Source organism: Stegastes partitus, unplaced genomic scaffold, assembly GCF_000690725.1.
Source record: "Stegastes partitus isolate 25-593 unplaced genomic scaffold, Stegastes_partitus-1.0.2 Scaffold1606, whole genome shotgun sequence".
Lineage (NCBI taxonomy): Eukaryota > Metazoa > Chordata > Actinopteri > Pomacentridae > Stegastes > Stegastes partitus.
Window position 1 is genome coordinate 7,527 of NW_007579337.1, and position 21,737 is coordinate 29,263.

Sequence of the window (21,737 nt, forward strand, 5' to 3'; positions counted from 1 at the left end):
CTAAGATCTGATCCATGCTGAAAATAATCTGTTATTGTTTGTTGACACAAAAGTTAAAATAACAAATAAATATAAATAAATAAATAAATAAACTGATCTGATCTGAATCATTTAAAAGACACAAAAAATCGGATTCAGACTATAGCAATATATAAAACAACCACTGGATGTTGTCTGAGCAGCAGGGAGTGGTCACTGTAAATAGTAATACCTTACTGTGACATGTTGAATCGATGCTATCAAGAAGACAAAAATGGCAGCTTTAATCAAATGATACCTATTTTTAAACCAACACATTCCAACATTATTCACCATTTTGTCCCTACAGTCAGAATCAAAGACAGACACTGACTTTCTCATACCAGAACAAGAGGATTAACTGATAACATTGATGGCTGCAAGGTCTCTGAATCTTCATATGTCTGAGTGACTTCACTTAACCGGCTAGAAATAATTGTAGTGGTAGTGGTGGTTTCTGTGATTCACCACAATCCATTTCAGAATACACTGTGTGTGTCCTTGTAGGTACTATGTGTGTGTGGCCATCCTGATCTACTTCCTTCCACTGCTGGTGATGGGTTGTGCTTATCTGGTGGTGGGACTGACGCTCTGGGCCAGTGAGATCCCTGGAGACTCCTCTGACCGCTACAAGGAGCAGCTGACTGCCAAACGCAAGGTAACCTGCACTTTAGCTTTCAGTTTTGGATTCCTAACCAGCATAATCAAAATAGTTATCTTGTATTGTGTCTCTGAACAGGACAGGGTTGAAATTTTCATGCCGACTTGTGTTTTTTCTTTCGATGACAAAATATTCATCACAACTCTATAAACCTGCTTTCATCCTTTTTGTTGTTGGTTTTCCAGCCCACCTGTTGTCATTTTCAGTCCACCTCAGTTTGCCGTGTATATCGTCAGCTCTCCTTTTCCCACTCATCTGTTTTTCTATTTTTCAGTCATCTCTCACAGCCAGTGCTTGCCTGGTATGTTCACAGTTTCAGTTTTGTGGAGAACACTTTCCTAATGAACACACTTGCAGAGACATGCAGAGAACATGAAATGTAATCAATATGTGTGCCCTGATTAGATCACTCTCTGCAGGTAAGTCTGACATTTAATCAGATACATTTTGGTAACTTTCGTAGTTTATTTAATTCTGTTCTGCTTCGGTATGCTGTATTTTTTTGTATGATCGTGTTGTTTTATGAATGGCAGGTCATCTACCTCTGAAACATCTTTACAACTTTTCTATAGGCACATATGGTTCCCAAACAAAGCTGTTCAGAAGTCACCTGACCAGATTTTGACTGTTGGTTTGGATCACTTTAAATTCTAGAAAATCTTTTAATCAACTGACATTCACATGAGCCTCAGTTGTGCTTTGTAAATGTATGCTAACATAACATGGAAAACAATACAGTCCCCATCAGCCACAACATAAAGCCACTGTGTCCCATCAGCATGTCAGCATTGATGCTGAGAACATACAAGGAGGCATTTAGAGCACCGCTATACTTGGACTTAAAAAAAAAAAAAACAGATCTTACAATTAAACATAACAAATTTTAAAAAAAATAATAAAACATCAAAAGATTTTTGAAGCTTAAAAATAATGATTTAAGATTGTACTGGTACATAAGAGACAGTGAGATCATAAAATCTCTTGGAATCATAGTTCGTTCTTTTTCATTTCACAGCATCCTTAACCTCGTTTGCACAAATTTAAAACGTGCATGTAATACAGCCTCTGCTCTAATGAAGCAGCCTCACATGTCTGATGCGTCCATCCATATTATGGTCAGTTCATTGTCAGCAAGCGCTGTCTGTTATTGACAGCGCTAATGATGTGTCTGTGTGCATCACATTTTAATTTTGCCAGACAGAAAGTTCAAAGCACCTGAGCTTGTTAAAGAAAAGAAAAGGTGACTGCTGATTCCTCAGTGGAGACAATCAACGTAGGGCAGTGTGTCTCATCATCAAGAGATTAGAGATCAATCAAGAAACTGACAATGCCCACTGGTGCACTGTTGATTGATGATTTACTTGGGCACATTTTACAAGTACTATATCTTATTTATGAAGCTGCTGTTACTGCTACTTCTTCTGACAGGGCCATTGTACTGAGATTCGTGGCATTTTGACAGTAAAATACAACCTGTAGGCTTTTTGCACTATTAAATAAATACAGATTTGTCATTTCCTATCCCTTCAGGTTTCTCCTATCCAGTCTTAGATGTGTATGGATGCGGGTGCAGGTCCATGTGAAATAGGGAAGGAAAACAAAGAAAATGACAAGACATACTTGTGCTGTCATGTTTCCAACAGGTGGTGAAGATGATGATTGTGGTGGTTTGTACGTTTGCCATCTGTTGGCTGCCCTACCATGTCTACTTTCTCCTGCATCAGTTCTTCCCTGACATGTTTGAAGAACAGTTCATCCAGCAGGTCTACCTGGCCATCATGTGGTTGGCCATGAGCTCCACCATGTACAACCCCATCATCTACTGCTGCCTCAATGACAGGTCGGTCAGCATCTACACACATGTATGCACACAAATACACTGGTGCTCCAATATTGACCTCAGCTTCAGAGGAAACTTCAATTCGACACTTTGAAACAGAAGCTGCACATTTGATCATATTCTAATGAGAGGCATAACTACAAGTTTCTACTTCAGGAAACTCCGGGAACCACAAGTAAACCTTCAGTCTGAGGGCAAAGGGCTCTGTTAGGATGATGTGGGACAATCAGCTCTTTAAGATAAGATGGAGCTGGTCATTAAGACTTTTGTATGTTAGAAGCAGGATTTGAAATTCTATCCTGGATTTTACAGGGAGCCAATGAAGAGAATCTAATACAGGAAAAAGAAGATCTCGCTTACTGGTTCCTGTCAGATCAGCTGGAGGGTTTTTAAGAGAATTATTAGTGCATGCTAATAATAGGGAAGTACAATAGTCCAACCTAACCAATGAAATGAATAAAATCCAAATAGGGCAAACAGTATTCCAACTTGCCTGATAAACTATGAAAGAAACACAAAAGAAAACAACTATCTTCCAACCTAAACTGAAACACAAAAGCAGCAGCTCCCGTGCTCTGAACAGAAAAATCCCTATCTCAGTGTGGGTGTGTTGGAAAAGCTAAGCCTGGCTCAGTCTGCAGGCAATTAAATGAGTATACTCATTACACAAATCATAGGATCCACTTGTAAGTGGCTACAGAGCACAAAGGCAGCAAGAACAAAAACAGCAAATTCATACAGAAAAATATTAAGTTGCTTGCAAGAGTTACACAGAAAACACACATATATTCACAGCCACCAAGACTGATGGGTTGGATGCACCTTTACATCCGGATGAAATGATAGCTGCAGCTTGATAGGGGCGGTCAGCAGTCAGTCAGTCGGTCAGGAAAGTAAATGAGGAGAAGAACAAGTGCTGGAGCTCCTGTCCGGTCAGCCAGGACGAGGGGCAGGATGTGGAGAATATGCAGGAATCAATCCCAGTCAGGAGACCTCACAAACCAATATCCTGACCTATGCATGCATATCTGTAAGCTGTGATGCAATTTAATGGCTTAGAGTTATGTAGAAAAAAAAAGTCCCCTCCTGTAGAGTCGTCGTGAAAGGGAACGTTAGTTATAGAGAACAAAATAGTTTATTGTGCCGGGCAACAAACATGTTTATTTTTGCTGTAAAGTCAGACATGTTAACATGGACTCAACAAGGATTATGTGGCTTCCGGCGCGAGCCTCAAGTGGACATTAGAGGAACTACAGTTTTTAATCGCTTCTTTTTTAGCCCCAGAGGTTAAAATGTAAAATTCCTGACACTGGAGCTAAATAAGTTTTAGTTTACACATTATCAGGTTCATCCTTCAGCCCACCGCATGACACATCAGCAAATTAGACGATAGTTGTTCTCCTTACTAAGAAGCCTACTCAGTCCTTCTAAACAGATATTTATGACACAAAAACCATCTGAAAACTAACTATTCAACACTATCAATGGACAGCTATCAAAATAAGGCTTTTGTTATCTTTGTGAACTATCTACTGTCTTACAAAAATATTAGTTTAAAACTCAGCTGATGCTACAAAGCAGCCTACAGTAAAAGGTCAGTCCTATTCATGAACTTTGATCTAATTCAAACATGATTTCTTTTAAGAAGTAACAGCCCTTGTGCACCATTACAGCATGTATTTTCTTTTTTAGAATATGAGTTTCTATTTTATTTTCTTTTGTATGCAGTCCATTGATCCGCTATTCAACTTATAGTTTACCACAGAAATATAAAAGAAAAATCTGAATGCCTAGAAGTACAGCGTGTAATGAAGCAAGAACACAGCAAACTTTTCAAAATACACTTTACAAAATCCAGTATTTCAAGGTTGGATCTGTATTTTCCGTTACAAGGAAGCTTTTTGAACTTGCTTTCCCCTTGCTTGTCTACATCTTATTTACATCCTGTCATCTAATGTTAAACCTGTGCAGTAAGTTTCTAATGAGTATTGCTGCTATGCACTATTGGCCTTTATTCTTGTTATAGATGTTGATGATATTTAAGTGTCAATTTTTACCTGATGACTGACTTGCTAGAAATTTTACATCATTTTAGAAATATTAAATATTCATATTTCCTCCCTTGATGCAGTGTTTCACCAAGCAATTCATAGCTTCTTGTATGCAATCAGCTAGTCATTATTTTACAATTTTGTTATAATGTGTCCCCTGACTGATGGTTTTAAACACACAATCAAAAGACAATTTACCCATTTTGATGTAATCACCAGGATTAAGAAAGTCTGATGTAGTGTGTATCCTTTGCCTGGAAAAAGTAAAGGGTGATTGTCCATTCTCTTCATCACCTCTTTAGCGGTAAAGGCTTTATTTTTGATGAGCAATAATCACATTGTAAGACTGCAGCTAATGTCACACACGCACACTCACTGGTATGCACATCACATATGAATAACCAATCCTTCACTGCTGCCTTAGTGACAAGCAGTTGAAAACTCCAGCACCACAGCAGAGAGGCTGCTTATACTCACTTTGAGATGGCTCGTCTGGAAACTCTCTGCACCTCAGAGATTTCCACACATGGACTGAAGCTGGAGTAAACTTCAAACTTTGAGTCCCACTGTGAACATTAACAGTTTATCCTAAGACTGGCGTTATAAGCATTCTGCCCGTCAAATCGAATAAAATCAAAAGATTGTTGCTTGGAAGAATAAAAACAGATGGTAAGCTCTGTTGTTGTCTTTAATCAAGCTTCTCCTCTTGTCCTGTGTCACAGCCACCTGCTAATTCTCGCTGCCATGGGAGAAATGAGGTTTCACACTTGCTTGTTTTTGCCTTGGAAATTAGTTCCTGAAAATGAAAATATGTGGGCTGGACTGCAGTGAGCTGAGGTTTAGTCATTATTCTGTACATGATATCGAACATCTTCTTCCTCTATCAGCACGGCCAATTTAAATTCAAATGCGTGACTGATAAGGATCCTCTCCTCTCACTTTTCATCAATCTCTTCTCATCTTTGTCCGGCTCTCAGCAACTGACATTATCTCTTTTTTTTCCCCCTTCTGCATTCTCTCAATGTCTGGGCTTTCTACAGTTTGTGGTTTGTGTGTGTGTGTGTGTGTGTGTGTGTGTGTGTGTGTGTGTGTGTGTGTGTGTGTGTTTGTGTGTGTGTTTACTGAGCTGAGGAGTTTCCTGTCGGGCCCTCTTGATTTCTTCATCTCTGCAAAATGATTCTGTCAGCTCTTCTGTGTGTGGTTTGTCAATACAGTGTCTCATGTATTTTTAGTCCTGTTTTCTAACACCTGCAAATGTGTTAATGAATATTCAAACGTTTCGGAAACACACCGTCTGCGCTCTTTGTCAGTTGTTTTTTCTAATTATTTTGACATCACATTTCTTCGTTTAATCTATCTGTTACTGTGGTTCTGCACCAGTCTGTAGCATATCGTAAATAGTCCTCACAGAATGGAGGATTTCCAAGTTGGCTACTCGTGTTTGTGTGAAATGGACAAAAAAAATGTCCAATGTGTAATTAATGACTTGGCTGGCTAAAATAGGAAATATATCATGTGCATTCAGTCCTAGTCCAGCTTGTTAAAGAAGCATGGAATGTCCACACCGCTGACCCCGTCTCTGGCAGATGATGTTCTGGTTGTAGAAGCTTTTGATGTTGTTTGAGATTCAGGAATTTCTGGCAGTTTTGAAGTCCTCCTCAGGTGAAAATCAATGTGTGTTACCCCGTTAACACATCCACGCCTGTTGTATGTTTTTTTTTACATGCTGGAAGGAATGTCTTAAGTGAAATAGGCGGTCATGGCTGAGCATTTCTGGCATCTCAAAACGACTGACCGACAGACGGGCTTTCAGACCCAATAGGTGGAAGGACTCAACCTGTCAGTGTGCAGGGTTGACTTTTCTGTTTCCATATACTTCAGATGTTTCTTTTGGTTCTGAGCATGTATAGCTGAATGACTCTTATATCACAGCTTGCCATCATGTATTGTAGAGTAGTCCTACAGTGTTTGATGAGAAATGTAGATGAGCTGGTGTGTTCAAGCTGCCGTGATCAGCAGAGGGTGACTTTATAGATCTGCACATTCTAAATCATATCAAATGACTATTAGATAGTATATAGTATATAACGCATGCAACACTAATACTACACATCCCAGAATGCGCTGCTGGTGTTGTGGCCAATGAAGACCCATCGGCGTCCCCTCCACCTTCTGTTGACATTCATTAGCAACTCTCCACATTCATTAGCCAAAGCTTTGGTTTAGGTTTTTTGCAAACTTTTTTTTTTGTGGTTGTTTTGTTGTTAATAATAATTATTTTTATTTGAGTACAAGCGCCTCTCAGGACACCCAAGGACACTTTACAAAACAAAACAAATACAAGAAGTATTAAATTACAGAGGGAAAAAAAAAAAAAACAACACAATAAAATACCAAGGTACTAAATTGGGATAAAACAGACAAAGCAGGTGCATTAAGGTGGGATGAGCAGTTCTAAACAGGTGAGTTTTGAGTCAGGGTGAATGAATCAATGTTCCTGAGTTCCAGTGGTAATGCGTTCCATAGTGGCTGGGGGAGTGGAAGAGGGTTTACTGGTTTACTGGTTAGCCTGTGAAAGAAAGGTTCAATCAAAAATAAATTTGAAGAATTACAGATAGAGAGAGTGGCATAAGAATTTTTAGTATTTTACTAATTTAAAGAAAAATAAGAAATGAATGCCACTGATGTATCTTTTGTTTGAAATTTGATTTCTCATACAATCATAATATTAAGCTTCGCTTGTTCCAGATTCAATGTTAAACTTAAGTTTGTTTCCCTATTAAAAAGTTTCTCACTGTACTGTATATCTGGAGAGAAAAGAAAATATGCACAATTGGAGCAATAAATATTGAGTCTGAACCACAACTTACTCCGTTTTTTATTTTGGCCCACTGTGTATTTGAGTTTGACACCCATGTTCTAGAGCAGGGGTTCTCAACTGGTGGGTCACGACCCAAAAGTGGGTCGCAGACCTATTCTGGGTGGGTCACGGACAGCTGGTCAAATTAAATAATATATAATGTGCGTCTCAGGTTGGACTTATTTTTTATTTTGAAAAAACTTTTATTTTGACAGGCATGGTATCCACAGTTTGTTTGACGTTCATTTCAAGTTTGTGGTGATGTTGGGATGCAAGATGGCAAAGCACAAATATGACCCGGAGTATTTAAATTGTGGATTTTCATACTGGGACTGGACCCAAATAGCCAACTATTCGGTCGCTGTGCTGGAATCGGGATATCAGTTTGGATCTCCGAATATTCCATTTTAAGGCAGTAGGGGATTATTTTCATGAAAAAACTACCTAAATAAGTAAATAAGTGATACACAGAGATATGTTGTTGTGGGTTAATTCAATGACAGGAGCGGGACTTTCACCGTAATACAAAAAAATAACTGGATGTTTATAAAACCTGCATTAAAAGAGTTGTTTTTCCACTTGGGAGCTTCACAACAAGCTACGCAGATTTTATTATGAAGCTGATATGGCTAATGCGTTACCAAGGCTATTTACACACCCAGCAAACACAGCACCTCATTAGCATTCATTTAGAGGCGTTTTTCAGACTACCACCTGACAAATTTCAATCTATTATTCACTCTCCTGAGGGAAATATCTGGCTCTTAGGCTGTTAAATGCTTCATTGTGTTCTCTATTTGTGGTTTGTTGCTGAGCAGGTAGGATAGAGGGGTTGTATGAAAGTTTTTCCTGGAGCTAACCTTTCAGCGCTGTGGAGTTAACTCATCACAGAACACCACCCCACCCTGCTGCTACACTGCTGACTGTCACTGAGGCTTTATCCTGACTCCTGACAGCCCTGGATTTAACCCAGAACGTGGTGAAACTAAACAAAAAGTAGCCAAGGTAGAGGCGAGAAAAACAAAAAAACAATTAGCTGAGTAATACCAAAAACTTTCTTGGAGCTGAGTCACCTGTGGTCATTTGATCAACTGTTAATAACAATTAAAAGCCACTGGTTCAACCCCTAAAAACTCATCTCTGTGTATCCAAGTTACATATTTAGAAGATTTTTCCCTTTCTGCCTCAAAATGTCTTGTGTAACTCTACGCTGTTGCTTCCATGTTGTCTTCACGTCCTTCTTCGCCCATTTCTCTGCCACTCGCTGCAGCTCAGCACACCAGCTCACCCACAACTCTGTTCAAACGCTGTGATACTAATCTGCACTACACAATGGCAAGTTGTAATATTGGAGTACTCCAGTCACACGTGTTTGAGCCAGACACCAAAAAAATATGAATCTGCATTTTTGAGACTATCATCAGCGCACTGCTCTGCCATGACTACTTATTTCACTCATGATAACATTTAAAAACACTGTATTGACACAAAAAAAAAATAAAAAAAAATTCTCCTTTATTCATAAGAAAAGACAAACAAAACAACCTTTGTCAATTTAATATGCGTCACTACTACACCCATCATGGTCTTGGTGACTAATGCTGGATAACGTTTGCAGCATAAGATCCTGCAGATATTGTTGTATACCTGACATTCCTGTTATTTCCTGTTAGTTTTATCTTATAGCATTTACTATTTTCCCTTAACTCCTTATTGTGGTTACAATTGCCACTTTTTGGCTAGAAGGTTCACGTTTATTGTACAATTTTTCAATACTCTGTGTTCAGTGAACTGGGGGTTTCATCATCAACACTCCTGCTTGGCTTTGCAACTAAATCCAGTTTACTACTGACTTTGATGTCTGTAACAGCCCATTGACAATTTAGGTCGCTAGCATTTGGAATTCCAGATGAAACCTAGGCTTCAGGCTATAAAGGGAGTCAAACAGGGAAGGCTTCATATGGCAGACTTTTTCATCCCTGGTGGGTTAACCAGTAAGTGAATTGCACAGTAAATGAACTCATTTGTGCTTTTCTTCCACAGGTTTCGTGCTGGATTTAAACAAGCCTTCCGCTGCTGCCCCTGTGTTCCTCGAGGCTCTTATGAAGGCCTGGAACTGAAGTCCACCCGCTACCTTCAGACTCAGACCAGCGTTTACAAGGCGAGCCGAATGGAGACCACCGTATCTACTGTCCTCCAGAGTGGGGACGACGCGGAGCAGCCCAAGGTCAAGGCGACAGCGGTTTCAGGGCCCGGTGTGGCTGGAGTCGGGGCCAGACCACATAGCTCCTCCCTGGACCTCACTTCAAACGGGTCATCATCCCGGAGTGTCTCCAAAACGGTATCAGAGACGTCCAGTTTCTACTCCAGTAACAACCTGCAAGAATAAACCTCAAGTACAGGCAGCGTTTGTCTGGACAGCAGAGAGAGAGAGTGTGAGTTGACTGTTCACATAGCTACTTTTGTCTGCGTGTATTCATGCAAAGTACAGTGTGATTGTGTGAGTTTGTCTGCTGGTGACTGTCAGTGTCTAATGAATATATTTCTGATGTGTTCACTGGAACATCATGATAGGAAATGTCTTCACTGAGCCCTCTTCCTACTCACAACATCCTGGTAGAAAGTACTCACGCTACTCACAGCTAATGATCAACTGGCAACAAGAAGATTTGCTCAGTTCCAGAAAGCAACGAGGAGCACTTCAATGACATGAGCACATTCCAGTTCAAAAGCGACGCTGAAGCAGACGCTAGCGCCTCCGATCTTCACAGCTTCTGCTTGTCACACCAGCCTTCTCTCAGTGCAGAGAGAAGGTTCACACATCCTCAATCACACAGGCTATGTGATTTCACACGGTTTATTTTGGAGTGGCGCTACAACATGAGACCAGCATGCTTTCAACAAGGCGACCCTTCGTTTTAACAGGGGCGGTTCTCTGCAAAGAAACAAAGCTTAGATTTTCAGTGTGCCGAGTAAGTGCCTGACTGTGGTTTCAGTTAAAAGTTCAACCATAAAAGGTGATGAAGACTGAAAACAAAATAGCAGAAATTCTGAACTTTGCATTTGTGAATGTGCACGTCTGTATGCGTGTGCACGAGCTGATTAAAATGCAGATTCTAGCTCCCTGAGCAGGACGTCATCGGCAATCCAGTGTGCAGAACGAGTGGATGCTGGGCTGAATGAACGCTCCGAGGATCCCCCGCAGGCAAGACTGAAACAATTCTGGCAATCAGCGGCAACGTGAGTGGTGCCTGGCTCGTCGTTCATCTGGCTAAACATCGACCAACAGCTAGCAGCACTGTTTCTGAATTGCAGAAGTGCTTGAAAGGCTGAAGAGGCAAAAGGGAACCTCAAGTGAACACTTTACTAACGTTAAAACAGCCTGTTATGAGACCTGGATCTCAGATACAGTCCACCACCAAATCCAAGCAACGGTGGTGTCTCGCCATCTGATTGAAATGGTCCAATGTTCCACAGAATTAGTGCAGTTTGAAAATAATACCTGACCTAGCAGCTTCCAGTCTGTCTAACCTGTCCCACCTTTATCAGACACATAAAACTTCATTTGTGATCTGAAAACAAGGCACTGCTCTCACAGTGATATATTTATGTAATCCTCATTAGCTGCTCCACCTGTCACCAACATGCACTCTGTATCTTATGTGGCTGGCTTACATTTATACCTTACATCTCTGGTACACACTGTTTCAGTTGTGCACTGTTAATGTGGCTAAAGTCGCCTCTGACCTCGTGTGTGGGCGACGTGGGTTCTTTCAAATAGCCACACTTTATCAGCTGTCATCCTATCAAAATACACTCCAGCGATGAGCAGTAAGATGCTTGTTAAAATGAGGGTTTAAAGGTTTTTGTAGACTTCTCAGCTTGGAATGTGCACAGGCAGCCTGTTAGTTCTTTGTTGTGCAGTGATGTGCCTTGTTGCTTAGCATAATGTCTGTAAAAGGACCAGGGGAGCACAGGAGCAGCTCACTCTGCTGGGATCCAAGAAAAGGACAGTTAGGTAACAGGGTCCTCAGAAGCCCACTGGGACTAACTGTCATAACCTCCTACAGCAGTAAACTCCCACACACACACACACACACACACACATACACACACACACACACACACACACACTGTAAAAATGAGATTTAAGTGTAAACTTCTGTTGCAATGTTCTCAATCAGTCTTAAAATGGTTTTAACAGTTTCACCAAATTTTATTGCAATGGAGTCAGGATGTTTATTTGCTTCAACTTTGGTATCTGTGAAAAAGGTTTTTCTTTGTTGTTGTTTTGTTTTTTAAAATAACTTCTTACAAGAACCAGACTTAATTAATGGAAGCTAGAATATTTTATCTACAAATATCCCTCAGTGAGCTTAACAATTAAATCCACAAGACTAACATATTTGCCATGTGCAGAACAGATACACAGACTCAGCGACACACATCCACCAACCAGCACAACTATCACTTGCAGCACACGCAAAGACAGCAAAATTCACTTGAATAGGTTTTATTCGAATATTTAATTCTAAAATCCCTGTTGTTGCTGAAACAAGGGAAACAAGGGTTTCACTTGTTTTGCACTGCTGGGAATCAACTCAACAGTTAACACATTATCACATATCCTCAGTTAAACCATGTTTTAAGACGGATATTGTTTGCAGTGTGTGTGCATAGTACAGACACGTATGTACAGAGAGTCATCACCTGTTGACACCCATCAGTGACCTTCACACACACACACACACACACACACATACACACACACACGCGTATCACAGGCCTCCTCTTCACTGCTGCTCTATTCTTAGCGCACAAAGCCTGTTGTTATGAATTCCAGTGCCATGAAAATGAGGAGCAGTTGTGACGCCACATTACTTTTTTGACAACACAGTATTATATCACAGAGTGCAAAACCATATCTAAAACTGAAGTAGGGACAGAGTGCAGGAACAACAGAAGGTCACATTCAGTGCAGAGAAAAAATGAATTTAGACAGTATTTTTATTTCACTAGTTGGCGTCACTGCAGCTGGGATTTAAAAGTATTACATTTAGAAGAGTTATTGGAAGTTCAAAGTTTTGGCCAAGTCATCGGTTCAGTGATCAGAATATCAAAATGACACCTTTGAAGTTTTGTACACATGCACATACACTATGATGAGGGGTAGGCTGGGATTTACACGCAAAATATTCAGTGGGGAACTTTTGAATACATGAATTAAAATGTAAATTTAAACTACACATTTTGGAGGTAGTTTCTATGACATTCTCTAACCCTCACTTAGAAGGAGACACAAGGATGTCTTACAGCAGTGGAAGGCAAACAGGAGTCCAGAGGCCAGATGAATCTTTTTTGCAAAAGAAATGCACCATGGCTCACTGTAACTCTGTAAACAATTACACCTGGATACAATTCTACACACATTTGTATCACTTTTATTCTTGAGCAAAAGTGAAAATAAAAAAAGAAAGCAATGTTGGCTTCCACTGTTGAAACATGCAAAAGAACTTTCTCATAATTCAAAGTAATTGTTGAGTCTCATCTTGTAAAATAAAAGCCAACTCTGTTATAAATAAAATAAATAACATTGTTAGTTTGTAAGTCCAAAATTCTCCCCTTCCATGTTCAACAAAGGTCAACTGAGCAATTACTATTGGTGGTGAAGTAACAACACACAGTAGCCAGACATAGCCAACTTTTAGTTTATGCATATCCAATGCTGTGTGATTACCAACATGCAGACTGCTAGTAGGAACAGTTAGGTCTGTACCTGCTTCCTGTTTTTTTTTTTTACATCTTTCTATGACATTTTCCTTTTCACAAATTTTCCGCTGGAAACATGGAGACACTACGTGGAATAAGTAAATGAATAATTAAAAGCCTGAATTGTTTTTCCCATAGAAAACGCAACATAACTCATAGTTGGAATACCTGCACAGCTTGTAGATAAGGTTTAATTGTTAGTTTAAATGGTTAACAGCTGCAATACAAAATGGTTTGATGACTTCAATAAGATGTGTCTTTGTTGCACCTTCCAATGTGTGGTGCAACACTTTCTTGAAAAAAAGTACTGGGTAAATCGGCCAGATAGAAAATATTTATGATAAGATCCAACTTGGTGTGTCATTTGTCAAATGTTTCCTCGGCAATATTACAGCTTTTTTCATGTAATTTTATGGCCTACTTCAAAATTTCACATTTCAGTAGTGTGCCATAATTCTATGTAGTAACTAGGACAGTGTAAATGCACCTTTAAACATCTGCCTGGCTTGCCATAAATGTTGATATTCCACAGACTGCAAAGGAGACACAATGTGCCTCAAATATAAAACGATGCTTCATGTCTTTTCCGCTTTTGAGGGCTGGTCTGTATAGTCTGTTACGGCATTTAAAAATACAGGGACACAGGAGTTGTACATGCTGAATAGTATCAAGAAACCCACTCTTGTCCAGCACAGGACTTACAGCAACATATAGTACATCTCAGTGTTCACTATAACTCAAATGAGTGTGTATGCTATACACAAGTGTTGGAGTATTGAAGAGCACTACGGCTCAGCTCAGCTCAGCCGCAGTGAGCCAGCAGAGAATGAGAACATCGTGGTTGATGTTATTACAACATAGTAATCTGATTACACTATAACAAGACCTGCGCCCTTGATGCCTCCTGCCCAGATAGAATGATTTGGACTCGATGAGTTGAACATGAGAAAGTTCTTTGTCTGCATGTAATTCTGCCAGTGAATAAGCTGATACAGTAAGCGCACATACACTCACACAGACTGTTCAGCGAACATATTCTTTCTTTTTTTTGCTGAAACAATGACACAGTTAAACATCAAATTTTGTTGATTTTTTAAAATAAGGTTTTAATATCTTTAATATAGCTTTAATATAGTTTGTAGCCATTAATCGCTCCTATGGTATTTCTTTTTGCACGTTCCACATTCCTATGTAGCTAACTGCATATCACATTAATAATCGTATTAATAAATTTGCTATTAGGTAAATTAGTCTTTTCTTTTTTCAGTGCACAACCTGCAACCTTTACCACCCTGAGAGCACTCAGTCACACTGTGGTTACAGCCAGCGGCTCCAGCTGGAGCTCGTCCCTGCTGGGGTCTAACTATGAGTAACTACAGCTGACAGTTGTGCACAACCTTTTTAACTTATGAACCTTCAATACAAAGTGACGTGTTTGTGTGACCTCTTGTCATATGATGCACTTCTAAGAGCTGTGAGGAGTTCAGTCAAAGAATGAATTTTCTGTTTTGCCTGTTCTGGAGAGGTAAAGCTACTCAAGCTTTGCTGTCAAGCAAATTCAAAGCAAACTTTTGTAATGTCATTAAAAAAAAAATAAAAAAAATCTTAAAATGAAGGTGGTGGTCGAGGCTATGTTGTAAACAGGCTGTATTAAACAGAGTAGAAGAAACCAGAGATGCATTCTAAATCACAAACTTGTGCTTTTTCCTTTCGGTACGTACTACAGCTGTCCTTACTAAGTATACACACTTTCCTGCAGTAGTCATACAATTGGACAACACTACTTTTTCAAAATATTGCACATTAGGCTTTGACTGTTAAAGCTCATATATCACAGTGTGACAGAAGACAACACGAGACAACAAAAGAAACATAAGCACTCATGCGAGTTAAATGTTTGCAACGTCAGGAAAGGTGTTTCCATCTCACACGATGCACATTCATTGTTTTTAACTCAAAAACTACCTAAAAATAGTGTAAAACTTGTCAAAGTTGCAAAATTGTCTCCATTTAAAAATGCAGAATGAAAAAGTGGCCACAAACAATAAGCATAGACTAGAGAAGATTGCAATTTTGTCACTTCTCTGACAACAGTAATCATCTTGTGACCTTTGAGATAAATCTTGTGACTTTGCTGTAAGGAGATGACATGCAGGAGTAATCTTCACATGCTCCAAGTGTTTCCAATATTCTCACACAGACACCCTTTACCAGAGGAGTTAAAGAGATAACTTTTAATTAGGTTCAGGCTTCTGTTCAAGGCTGTTATTGATTGACGGATAGTGACACAAACATTACATGAATAAATGGTTGTTGGTTCTTTTTTTTTTTTTTTTACTTTAAGTGTACATTTCCCTGTGGACAGAGGATGTTATTCTGCCACTTAAAATTGGTTTGGCTGCCTCTGTCAAAGACAAATTAATTCTGATGTTAAGCTTGAATCTCCAGCATCTCTGCCAATTTTAATAAGGGAAAAAGAGACAAGTCTGCTATGGTAGAACATATCAATAGTTTCCATTATGATGTAGCATCAGCTGTCTGAAGCAGACAGTGATGTAGAAGTAGAGTGAGTACTGTGAACACACACTCCAAAAACCCATCTCATTATGTTTTTATTTATTTATTTTCAATTTGACTGCGGTGCCCTAATCATAACCAGTGAGGCAGGAATAATCCACACTCCTGAATGCAGAGTGTGTTCCCTCATCCGCCCATCACTTGGACGGGTCAAGTGGAGCGGGTGAGCGGGAGGCTGGGGCTTTAATGAATGTGTAATCAACTTTGTTCAATGAGTGCTCCTTAAATGAGCATACAGCAGGCTCTCTCCCTCTTACTTTGCCTCTTGAACACACACACACACTCTCTCTCACACAGCTGATGAGAGCTGTAGCGATGGAGACAAAAGATGCCAGCTTGTTGCTGAGGAGAGGCGCCCAGCAGGCTACACAGCAGGGTGAATAGCCTCATCAGCGCTGTCTCTTCCTGTGTTTCCATCCATCCCTCACTCTCAAATCATGCTAATTACAGCAGAGAAGTGGAGAGGGCAACCAAACACACGCTGAAGCACACCTTGCTCAGACTCACACATGTCATGTACTGTACAGGTCTCATCTCTAAACAGGGTGAAAATTTAAAGATCATTGACACGGGTGCATCCTCAAGTGTGTGAAAGTGGAAACAAACTGGTGTGTTTATCTGCTACGGTGAACTTAAAGTGTCGCACAAGTCATTCAATGTGCTTCTGTTCATTGATGCATCAATCACAGAGCACTTCATTGAGAAAAATGCTATTTCTAAGAAAGTACAGAAATGATGCTTTAGCCACAGAAAATGACAGACCGGTGTGTCAGTGTATGAGAAGGGTTAAAGCCACAGCCACCTGCAAACATAGAAACGAACAAAGCTGTGGTGTGTAAAATGTGAGATTTGTGTTGCTGCAGTCAGGCTCAGTATTGTTGCTTTTGTGAAAAGATTCTAAACTACTCAGTTTTCCTCATCTTGTACCATGGCCAACCTTTCTACTGGTCTCTTTGGTGAACCTGTTTCTGAATGTGACATTTTGATTCTGAGTTGAAATGAGAAATCTCCTTGAACCATGACATAGAGATATCTGTATCCGTGTTGTGTTGTAAAGTTATTTAATCCACAGTATGGTGCAGTATCACAGCACATGGGAGTTTGAACTGTGTGTCCTTGGAGGATAAGTGATTCGTCTCCGGTGAAAGATGCCGACTCTGTGCCACAAAGAGACATCTTACAGTAACAGTGCCTGTTTAATACCAATAGTCAAATACCTCTCCCTCTGTGCTGTGGGCTGTGTCTGAAAACGAAACATCACTGCTTCTATTGTGCCTGCCATGTTAGTGAAGTTTTGTTCACATTAGTTTATTTGTATCCACATGCCTTAGTTCAGAATTTGTACAACTACATTTAATTGCTAGACTGGGTTTGCAGCAGTATATGATTTTATTGACATTCACACTGATCAGCCACAACATTGTGTATGTTCCCCTAGTGAGACCAACAGAGCTCTGGCTCATCAGGACATAGAAACAGGACCTCTGGGGTTGTCATGTGGTGTCTGGCGCTGGGATGTTGGCAGCGGAGCCTTTGGGCTTCCATGGATCAGGTTTGCTCTGTTGCATCCTGTGGATGCTCAATCGAATTGGGATCAGGGGAGATTTGTGTTTGATGGAGCTCTTCCTGAACAGTGTTTGCAGTGTGGCAAGGCCCTTTAGTCTGCTGGAGAGGCCACCGCCATCTGTGCATGCCATTGTAATGAAGGGATGCACGTGGTCCACAACAATGTTTGAGTGGGTGGCACATGACAAAGTAACATCCACACAGACGCCAGGATCCAAGGTTTCCGAGCAAAATACAGCACTGCAAATATCTAATTAGCAGTGCTATTTGATAAGAGTACTGAGGCAGCTTTACAGAAAGGTAACCAGGGTGTTCATTTAAACATGAAGCAGACATTCAGATTCCATTAGATTAATGGAAAGGAGAGCTAGTCTGAAAAAGCATTGAGAGTTAGCTGCTCTGTATGTGTCAGAGTTAATGTAGTGACACTTTTAATGTGGTCTTGAAGTCCTGCGCATGAATTTAAAAAAAAAAAAAAAAAGATGTGTGAAGTGTGAAGTTAAAGAATGAAGGTGGCTCTGAAGGTGAAGATAATCTAGACAGCTCAGTTTCACATCAGTCATTAGTAGTAGTAATTAGTAGTGTAATGCGAGTGGTGGGTGTTTGTCCTTAACCAATCAACAGAAAAAGAAAAAAAAAAAAGTTTCATGGCTCTGTGGGCTAGCTGTGCAGGAAAATATAATTTTGCCAGTGGAAAGATATTGTCTACTAACCTATGACTGAAGACAGCCCTCCATCAGTTTACAGAAGCCAGATTTAAACAGCTGAACAAATCTTAGATGTGAGCAATGATTCTGAGATCCAAAATCATGTAAAGTGAATTACATTAAAAGACCAAAACAAACAGCAAATTGATCCAATAACCAATATTACCTGTTTAGCTAAAGTGCAATATAGCTTGTTCATCTGTACTATAAACTTCCCTCACTGGACAAAAGCACACTGGTAGGAATACCATCTTCATTCATTACTACATACCAAGCGGCAACCTCTGGAGCTGAGACATAAGACCCATTCTGAAGTGCGAAAAACTGCAGTTCCTTAAATGTCCACTTGAGACTGACACTAAAAGTGAAAAAATTGTGATAAACCTCTTTGTTGACATGTCCAACTTTGCACTAATCACAATAACAATAATGTAAAGTCCAGCTTTATATTTGCATGTCTGGTAGAAAAAAAAATGTTTTGGTTTCTTTTGCTAGTTTTGTAACGCACTGTTATTTACTTTCAACCTGCTGGAACTACTCAGTGTATAAATTTGCTGCTAAATACAGTCCCCAACAAAAACACTACTTATTTCTGTCGGCTGAGTACCTGCCTAGTTGTTTTGTTGTTTTTTTTTTAACTGTTTTTGGTTTTTTCTTTAAAATAAAAAGATAAACCATATATTTTTGACCAGTTTTCAAATGTTTACTTCTTCAATTGGAACAAATTGGCTTGTGGTAAACTGCGTGTTCCCAACAGGCTATTGGGAAGTCAGAAAGTTTAGGGAGGATTAGCACATTGTCTGATGTGTTGACAATACAAAAAATACACCACAGCTTTATCCTTTAAAGCACTGACTCTCAGCTTTAATTTAAGGGTGATCACATCCATAACCAATCAACCGTGGAAAACTTGTAGCTCTTTGAATGCTTATCCCCTCAAGCATACAGAACAACAATTCATACTACTCCCCCAAGTTTTTTTTATTTTACTTATTTTTTTAATCCTTCAAATACCCTGGAAGCTGAAAGTCAGCACTTAAACCTCACAGTTAGTGTTACATTTAAAGTCTGGTGTGCAGAAATATAGTCCTGTTACTGCACAGTAGGCGGAAACCATCCACTGATCATATATTTTGGATTTTATATGTGGCTGCATACTGTATATAAGAGATATAAATGTAAAAGAATATGAAGCAGTGATCTGACACTTCTCAGACACAGCCAGTCTGAGTTCTATATTGTAGTGGTGGTTCTATTATGCTTACCATTTTGATCTGTTTTTGTAAAACTTCTGTCATGCTTTTGCCATTTAAAAACAAAAAAAAAACCCTGTTGTGTATCTTTTCAGTACTGCTCTGAGGTGATGTGTATCTGTTACTGCCTCCCACTGTTGCCTGCCATTTGTGGAGTTACATTTATTGTACAATGGATGTTTTTATCTGTTCTCTTTGGCAAAAAAAGGGGGGTGTACATTTTAATGTCGATTTAAAAAAAAAAAAAAAAGAGCAATTACAGTATTGATTTAAAATTCACCACATGGGGTTTGTGTTTATTTCAAACAACAAAAGGTACACTAATTGAATGTGTGGATGTTTTTTTTCCTCCAGATCAAACAACAGTTGTGACAAAGGGATAGAAACAAGCATCTGGTGCAGAAAGTGCCTTAGAGCTTCAGTAATGTTCAGAGGAGGGAACACACACACACACACATCGACACACACTAACACACAGTTACTTTATGTGTCTGCTCCAGCTGAGTCTCTGCCTTTGTAAATCCTGACCTGCACCAAGAGTGCAGAGACATGAGAGAGAGGAGGACGAGGAAGACGCAGCGAGGACAGAGGCTCAGTGTGTGCATGCATGTGTGTGTGCGCATGTAGTTAAACAGGCAACAAAAACAACACAAGCCGAGTGTGTTGCCGGTGTCAGATAAAAACATGTCATGTGCTGCACTGGACCTTCAGCCTGAGCACACTGCACACATAATAAAACACAGCTGAGGTGACTTTATGGGTCTGAATCTTCTGTCAGTTTCAATACCAAGAGACTCTCTATTGTGTGTGTGTGTGTGTGTGTGTGGCTACAGCATAAAATTTGATCTTCTATGGTGTATCGTTAACCAGGAAAGGCACAATTAGGTTACATGAAAGAAAACTTATTTGTGTTTAAAAAAATAGGATCTGTCCTTGGGTTGCCTTCTTAAAGACCTACATCATGTTATTTCTGACTAGAAAATATTCTCATTGGTTCTCATTGCACTAACCTTGCAGTATGTTTTGCACAGTGAGCATTATGCAAGCTATTTTTTCCCCCAAGTTAAAAAGGTAATCATTTTTGGGAAAGCACTTTCAACATTTTACTGGAGCCAGGAGACAATTAGCTTCGTTCAGCATAAAAGCCAAAAGCAGTAGGTGATGTTGAACCTGACTCTGTCCAAAGTCACAACACCCAGGAGAGAAATTATCCAGCACATAACTACCAGTAAGACTTTCCATCCGTTAGCTATACATACTCTTGCAGTCAAGACCACCTAAACCAAGACCAAGTCTGCAGCAAGACACAAAGACTTTGAGAGATTGAGACCAAATCAAGACCAAGACGGGGTGAGATCGAGCTAAAGCTAGAAACAGTGCAGGTCCTATAGTGCATGAAAATCAAAAACGTGAAACACCGTTGCATTGCCCACTGAAACTGAAAGTAACACCCTGAAACATAAAGTTTATACCTCATTCGCTATAATATTCAAATCATCTGTCTAATCTTGTGTAGGTTGCCCTTGTGCTGTAAAACAGCTCTGACCTGTCAGGTGGTGTCCTGGCTATGATCTGAAATGAAAATCATTCAGCATTTATGAGCCGTTTTATCCAGCACAGTGAATATCATAGACACTATATAAAATACAGACAACCTCCAAGACAGAAGGTGAAGCTAACACAGACGTGCTTTAGTAATGCACTCTTCCTAACAGCCAGCAGGGGGCGACTCCTGGGGTTGTAAAAAGAAGTATAACTGTTTAGAAGTCTGTGAGAAAATGACGACTTGTCTCTTAGTCTTTTAACCCAGCAAACATTTTCCTAATGCATTTATTGCGTCAATGTCTAGTTTCAAGTCTCATTCAATAAAGCGTTGTGTTCATTTTGTATATTGGGGTTGCATGAAGAGCAAAAGAGATAATATGGCAAGGAATGTTGTTGTGCATGACTACCTTGTGATTGGAAGGTTACTACCATACTGCAGTGTCATCACATCCAGTTTCAAAAGAATAAGATGGTGATGGTAGACTTTGAATTTAGGGCTTGAAAGGCACATAAATCAGTGGGTGACGTCAAAGTGGGAAATCTTTTATACACAGTTTATGGTTAATATGAAGTCTTGAATTCATAATTTTATTCAATTAACACTGTGTGGTGATGCAGATTAAAGGAACGGTTCGGGAATATATGCCACTTTAACTTGTTGCCGAGAGTGGAGACTCTGGGCAAGAACTGTCTGCAACAAAGTAAGTAACCATGTTTTTCACAATCACAGAATAATTTCTTTTCTACAATTTCATTTTGCAGATGCTTTTATCCAAAAGGATGTACATCTGAGAACAGATACAACACAAGCAAGGATCTAGTCAGGAGAAAACAACCTGGATAAGTGCCATAGTGCCATCTTAAGACGCAGATTGAGTCTAATTGGTTTC

General features: G+C 39.7%; 1 protein-coding gene across 1 annotated transcript; it reads left to right on the forward strand.

Annotated features, from left to right (window-relative positions):
- Positions 1-525: 525 nt before the first annotated feature.
- On the forward strand, positions 526-10,452 carry LOC103371558 (substance-P receptor-like; the record flags this gene model as incomplete). Its single annotated transcript, XM_008300923.1, has 3 exons — positions 526-676; positions 2,323-2,519; positions 9,474-10,452. Coding segments are annotated over 3 exons (694 nt in total), but the record flags the coding sequence as incomplete, so codon positions are not given.
- Between the last annotated feature and the right edge of the window lie 11,285 nt (positions 10,453-21,737).